This window comes from Lipotes vexillifer, unplaced genomic scaffold (assembly GCF_000442215.2).
Source record: "Lipotes vexillifer unplaced genomic scaffold, Lipotes_vexillifer_v1.1 scaffold126, whole genome shotgun sequence".
Lineage (NCBI taxonomy): Eukaryota > Metazoa > Chordata > Mammalia > Artiodactyla > Lipotidae > Lipotes > Lipotes vexillifer.
Window position 1 is genome coordinate 1,311,447 of NW_006778324.1, and position 7,224 is coordinate 1,318,670.

Sequence of the window (7,224 nt, forward strand, 5' to 3'; positions counted from 1 at the left end):
TCAGCAGGTCTATGGCTGCGTCTGGGATGGAGCCCAAGTCTCCTGCCTGGAAGGAGGAAAAGAGAAGACCCACCAGCCCTGCAGCTGATACACCCACCCAGGAGTCAAAGACAGGACAGCCCTGTCTACATCTGCTGAGCCTGGGCCAAGAAGAGGGCCAGAGCAACTAGACAGAGAGTGAGCCTCCCGTCCACAGCAGTATTCAAGCAGGTTCTGTTGGCTAATTAAATGACTACACTTCCCCACAGCCCTTTCAAACTCAGATTCCAGGATGCCAGGATTTCTTTGGGAGATGGAAGATGAGAAAGTAGGAACCACTGACTTGCTGTCAGAATCCCAGCCAGCATTCTCTGTGCCAGGCACAGGGCAAGAGCTTTACATGGATAATCTCATTTCACCCTCACAATAATCCAGGAGGTATTTTCATCTCCATTTTCCACACAGGGAATCTGAGGCTCGGCGACACAAAGTGACTTGCCTAGGTCACACACAGCTAGTAGGTGGCAGAAGCAGGGCTGAATCCCAGGTCTGTTTCCTGAATCCAGGTTCGTGCCCCTGCACTAGACCCCCTTCAGGACAGCTCTCAGCCGACTGCAAGCTGCTCTGGTTCCCTCATGCCCACCCAGCCCTGGACGACCAGGAGGCAGGAGGAGGGCTCTTGGGGTGTCCCTAGGTCTGGGACCCTGTGTAATCCACAAGGGCACAGCCCTTCAGTGTTCAAAAAATTTCCCTGCACATTTCCTAGAGGGAGGCAGGAGGCTGGACGGAGAGTGTGAGGCTCAGGGAGGGTCCTGCTAGACTCTGGACCTAGCAGTCATGGGGTCAGGATAGCATCAGTCCTCATTATAGCCTGAGCCGGCCCCTTGCCTTGCAGTCCATGATATGGGAGCTGGGGTGGCCTGGACCCACCTGGGCTCAGTGGCCCTGAAGTCTGGCATCCCTGTCTGCACACCCAGAGTGGAGGCCAAGGAGCCTGCTTGCTGAGAAGTGCAGTCAAGAAAGAGGGAGGGAGGCCTGGAGTCCAAAAGCCCAGGCCCGGGCTTCCCTGGTGGCGCAGTGGTTGAGAGTCCGCCTCCCGATGCGGGGGGCGCAGGTTTGTGCTCCGGTCCGGGAGGGTCCCACGTGCCGCGGAGCAGCTGGGCCCGTGAGCCATGGCCACTGGGCCTGCGCGTCCGGAATCTGTGCTCTGCAGCGGGAGAGGCCGCAGCAGTGAAAGGCCCGCGTACCACACACACACAAAAAAACCCGGGCCCCAGTCTTGGCTCAGTGCCTCTGCAGGCTGTGTGACCTTGGTTCAGGCACCTGCCCTCTCTGAGCCTCCATTTGCTCATCTACAAAATGGGAGTGATGGTCAAAGGATATGTCTGGGACTGTCAGGGAGGCCCCTGGTCCAAGGTGACTGTTCATTGACCTTGGTCCCCTACCCCATGGTCTCTGAAGCCCCTCCTGACCTCTAGGCCACTCAACAGCAGAAGTCCAGCCTTGAGCAGGACAGACTCCAGCTGCCCCTGCTCGAGAGGCCCCAGGACCAGCCCTCCGTTCCGACTCTCACACCTACCAGCAGGATGTCAGCAACCACGGCCCAGTTGCAGGACAGGAGCAGCTCCCCGAGGGCCAGGAACACCTGTGAACAAAGGGTGGCCAGGATGAGGCTCCCTGGATCTCAGTCACCAGCCCCTCCCCACACTGTTTCTTCCCACCTGTGGAGAAGGAGACTGAGGCTGCCCAGAGGAAGGACCCATCGAGACTTACTGGGGTGGCTGAGGTTTGCAACTGTTTTCCCAGTTGCGGCAGCCCCCAGAGTGGGCAGACTGGCAGCCGTGACCCAGAGAGGAGTGCCAGGGACCGGGCCTGGGAAGAGCACTCCCCCGATGGACGGCCCCCAGGGTCTAGCCACTGAGGTCACCCAGGGAGGCAGCCAGGACTCCCAGGCCACGTTTAAAGGTGCAGAAATAGGCACTTCCCTGGTGGTCCAGTGGGTAAGACTCCGCGCTCCCGATGCAGGGGGCCCGGGTTCAATCCCTGGTCGGGGAACTAGATCCTGCGTGCATGCTGCAACGAAGAGTCCACATGCTGCGACTAACAAGTCCACATGCTGCAACTAAAGATCCCATGTGCCGCAACTAAGACCCGGCACATCCAAAATAAATAAATAATAAATAAGTAAAATATATATTTTAAATAAATAAATAAATAAAGTTGGGGAAACAGAGGAGAAAGGTCCAGGGCTTGCCCACCCTCCCCTTTGTTCCCCTAAGGCCTGTGTACACTAAGGAGGTACCTACTGCATGCCAGCCAGACTGCCCAGTCCAGGCCTCCTATCAACAGCCCCTCCCAGGCCGTCCCCTTCCCAGACCCCGAGAGCAGCACAGGGAGGTGAGCAAGGTTGAGACAGTAAACTGTGCCTGGGTCAGGGTCAGGGCCAGGGCTTGTCTGAGGTTGCCAGCTGGCCCAGGGCAAAGCCATCCTGAAACACGAGGCTTCCGGCCCCCGTCCAGCGCCCACCCCCACCCCCGGCACCTGTGGGGCTGCGATAACCTTGTGTGCCCACCCTCCGCCTCGCCATCTGGAGGCCGCTGTGTACCTGTCTCTCCCAGCTCCCTGAACCCCCTACCTCGTGCCAAAGGATTAGGACAATCCTCATTCCACTCACTCAAGACGAGTTTAACGAAGCAGCAAGAAGGAGCGGAAAAATCTCATTTCTCAGAGCTTCTAAAGGCTTATTGCTGGAGTGGAATTAGTCATTCCTGGAGTCACGGGGCTGTGCCTGGGGCAGCCCAGGCTCTGGATCCCAAAGGCCTACAAGCGCCCAGGACCGCAGAACCAAAAGGCCACTGCCTGCACACTGACTACGCGCCAGGCGTGTCCACTTTTGTCACCCATCCAACTCTCAGCCACCTCATAAGACACGTATCATTGCATCCACTCCACAAATGAGAAGCCTCAGGCCCAGGGTCACACATCAAGCCACTTTCTGGTGAGCCCCCTCCCCTGCGGCAAGGTGAGGGGCAGGAAGCTGTCGGTGAGGTCGGGGGGAGACTCCAAGAGGCCCCAGAGACCACAGTGCTGGGCGAGGCTGGCAAGAGGGAAGTCAGAGGAAAGCCCAGGATGGGGAGGGCTTCCAGGTGGAGGTGGCATTGAGCAGAGCCCCGAAGGATGGGCAGCATCAGCATGGGTCTAGAAGAGCCCCGAGGCCGTGCCAGGCAGAGAACCCTAGTGAGCAGAGGCGAGGAGGCTGGAAGGCACCCACGAGGCTGGGCGTGCAGGAGTGTGGCCTGGGGCTGTGGAGAGACGGCAGGACCCACTGGGAAGGGGGAGCAGCGGGTGTCTCCTCCCAGTCTCACTAGCCCTTGGCCCTCCACAAACTGGGGAACGCTTGAGGGCAGGGCAGGCCTCCCTCTGGGCCCGGGGCTGGGCACCCACAGGGGTGGGAATCAGGAAGTGGCCAGCTGGTGAGCCTTAGGCGGGGCCCAGGCAGGCTGCAGACCCGCATTCCAGCCCCACAGGGTCTGCCAACCCGGCCTCCTGTGAGGCAGCTCACACCCATCCTTCCCTCGACTCCCATATCCACCAGGACTGCCAGGCCACTGCCCTCCTCCCACTTCCAGCTCAAAGGCATCCTACCCTCCATAGCCGGGGGGCCAGCGACACGGAGCCTGCTCTCTGCAGGTGCTGCGGTCTCCCCGCTGCTGCCCCACACCCACGGGACATGCTGAGATACACCTTTTCCTTCCTCCAGCTGGAGCAGGGTGGATCCTGACCCCAAAATAGGGCCAATCGGAGGGAGGCTGCAGCCACAACGGGGCCTTTCAGGCTGAACAAGCTGCCTGAGGATGCCAGGTTTCCTTAGACACACCTGGAAACCCACCCCAAGCCACCAAATCCCCGCCTCCACGCAGAGGCTTTGAGGAGCGAAAGGCCCAGCTGGGGAGAGGCCACCTCCTAATCCCGTAATTACAGAGTCTCCTGAGGCGGCTGCCTGGGCTCAAGGAGGGACACCCCATCAAAGAGGTGTGACCCCCTGGAGGGACACCCCATCAAAGAGGTGTGACCTGGCCATGTGGGGCCATCCTTGGCGGTCACCACCCTCTGGGCCTTGGTTTCCCCAATGCTACTATGATAGGGTGGCCCAGCACCCCGGCAGCCCCCTCCACCACCAACAGCTTTTGCTTTTTTTTTTTTTTTTTTTTTTTTGAGCAAACTCTACATGGTACAGAGATCTTATTTGTTACACAAGCAATTGCATGTTTTTACGTTGTACAACAAGTATTCTATACTTTGGACACTTATTTTTAAGTCCAATCTTGCTCCAAGATCTCAGACATATAAGAGACTCTTGTTCTGTCATAGATACATGATGAACTTCTGATCCAGACTCAACTTACATTTGTTAAACATCTAATATAGGTCTGGAATGCAACTGTCCCCTTTTTTTTTTTTTTTTTTTTTTACAGCTTTTGCTTTTAAAGCTGCAAGATAACTTCAGTTGGTCCCACAGGCTGCGTGCAAATCGGGTCTGAGAAGCCAGTGGCCTCCACGAACAACGCAGACCTGCGTTCCGCAAATAAAAAAACAAAACAAACAAGAAGGGCCCTGGTCTGAAGTTAAGTCACAGTGAAGAATGTAGCCGGCCGACCGTTCAAAGCTCCTCCCACACGGGCCCCTCAGGCCCCTGGACACCCTCTTCTGCATGGCCACAGGCCCCTCGCACTGACCAGGTCCCCAAACCTGCTCTCTCCTCCTGTCTCCCCATGTTACTGTCCTCGCCCAGGGTGCTTGAGGTAGCCAGGATACGGGACCCACCCACAGACTGGCCGCCAGCAAGCTGCCCAAGCGGCCAGACACGGAAAGGGGGAGGCAGGGGGCTCCTACATGCCTTGCTCGCCTTCGCACCCCTCCAGACACCGATTCCTGTCCATTCTGCACCCTAAATGTCCCTCAGATCTGCCCCCTCCTCCCGGCCACTGCTGCTGGCCTGGTCCAGGCCTCCCCTGTCCCTCCGCCTCACCAGTTTCCCAGGCCCCACCATCCCTCCCGACAGCAGCCCCGGAGGGGACTTCCAAAAGGGAAATGGGAAATCTGCCCTTGTCCCCTTAGTGCCTGTTCATGGTTCCCTGCACCCTGACTCCGTCTCCCTGGGTGATAGGGCCTGGGAATACTGCCTGAGAAGCGTGGAGCCCCTCAACCCCTGGCCCTTCCATTTCAGACTCAAGAGGATTTCCCCCTCGAGTTGGGGCGGTGATGATGCATATTTCTGGCCTTAGTCACCCCCGGCCAGAGAGGCGTACACACACACACACACACACACACACACACACACTCTCTAAGACACATGCACATGCACTCACATAACACACAACCACACAAGCATGCACAGACACGTGCATCCTCAAGACACACACACACACACACACACACACACACACACAAGAGCTCCAAGACCCATGCACACATACCTAGACGCATAACCTGGGACACATACGCAAAACTCACACACCACAAAGACACATACATAAGCAGGTAGCAGGGATGACATTCTAAGTATTAAAATATGTGTGGCAAGAGTACCAACCAAACAGACGGTGGCTGACGAGCCTCGTACAGAACTTGCTGGAAAACAGCCTAGCATGTGCATGTGCACGCTTGTGGTCTTATAATGTAGACAGCAAGTTGTGCAGAGTCACACGGGCACACACACACATATACATGTACACAAACATGCTTTTGCTTTTGCACTCATGTGCATACCTGCACTCGGACATGCACACACGCATACCTTCACACACAAAGACACCCTCCTCACGTACACCTGCACGCACAGGTAGGCATGGGCAGGGAGCAGGACGGAAGCTGGAGCACCTGCCCCAGAGGAGGCTCAGCTCCTGTGGAGTGGAAGGGACAGTGTCTTCACTTTGGTCCATCTCAGTCTGACAACTGGGCAGTAACTGATCTCTGAACTGCAAAGAATGGATTCTAGGTGCCCCCAGGTAGGGAGAAAGCAAATGTCTCCCATGGGCTTGTGGAGACTCAGGCAGAGGTAAGGCCGATCCTCCCCTTGCACAGGTTAACTCTTCACCCAGTGTGGTTGAGCCAGTCAGGATGCAGGTCCCCGGCACAGACTGGCCACCAGCAAGCTGCTGGGCCGGCTGGCACACTTTTTCCCTGGGCCTGCCAACCTGTAATTGCAGGGACTGTCTTTAGGGCACAAGGGTACCACCCAGCTCACATAGGCCAGCAAAGGCCCAGCAGCCTGGCAGACAGGCAGATGGGGAATGAGCTCCAGTCCTCCCGGAGAACCCAGCTGATACTGCAGGCTCTGCTACCCATCCAAAAGAGACACCTGCTAGATCCTGGCAGGGAAGTGGGGTCCTCAGAGGAAGGGTAGGTGGGCCCCTCGTAGGCAGCCTCTGGCAAGGCCCAGTTACTCCAGCCCAAGACACAAGAGCAAAAGGGCTGGGACTTCCCTGGTGGTCCAGTGGCTAAGACTCCTTGCTCCCAAAGCAGGGGGCCTGGGTTCGATCCTTGGTCAAGGAACTAGATCCCATATGCCGCAACTAAGAGTTTGCGTGCCACAACTAAAGATCCTGCGGCAACTAAGACCTGGCTCAGCCTAAATAAATAGGCTTGTCCAAAAAACCTGCAAGGGCCAAGTGGTAGGAGAGATCCCCCAAGCTGGGGCACCTGCACGGCCCAGCTGTCTGGGCCACCAAGGGGTGAGAGCAGGTCCCATAGCCAACCCGGGAATCCTTAGCTGACCCGGACCACAGCTACAATGGACACACATCCTGACTGCTCCCTGCCAACCATCACGCAAGACTCCCTTGTGGGCACCAGGCTCGGCAAATACTGGGCCTCCATCTTTGGTCCTTGCTCAGGAATCGCCAAGGCTGAGAAGGGCAGCATCCCTTCCAGGATGTAAAGGCCTCAGTGACCGCCAAGCTGGCTCTGCTCTGTGTCATGGTGGCCACGTTGCTCCTTGGGCCAGCAGGGAACTCAGGGTTACGATCTAGTTTGGGCTGGAAGGAGCCTTAAAGATCATCTGGGGCAACTCCTGTGTAAAAACGGAGGGTTGCAATTGCACCATAGACTTCCCTTCCCCCAAAAGTAAAAAATAGTGTCGGGGGGTGGAGGGGAAACATTTTTCACCAAAGGGAAAAAAAAAAGCTTAATGAGGTAAGTATTAAATATTGGCAGCCAAAAAAAAAAAAAAAAAAAAAATTGGGA

At 56.8% G+C, this 7,224-nt stretch overlaps 1 protein-coding gene across 1 annotated transcript in view; it reads right to left on the reverse strand.

The window, feature by feature from the left end:
- Positions 1-7,224, reverse strand: part of SPNS3 (SPNS lysolipid transporter 3, sphingosine-1-phosphate (putative)) — a 45,325-nt gene that overhangs the window by 5,389 nt on the left and 32,712 nt on the right. The window contains exon 9 of the mRNA XM_007451608.1: positions 1,559-1,624. Within this exon, the coding sequence (XP_007451670.1) occupies positions 1,559-1,624 (66 nt within the window). The remainder of the gene's footprint in view (positions 1-1,558; positions 1,625-7,224) is intronic.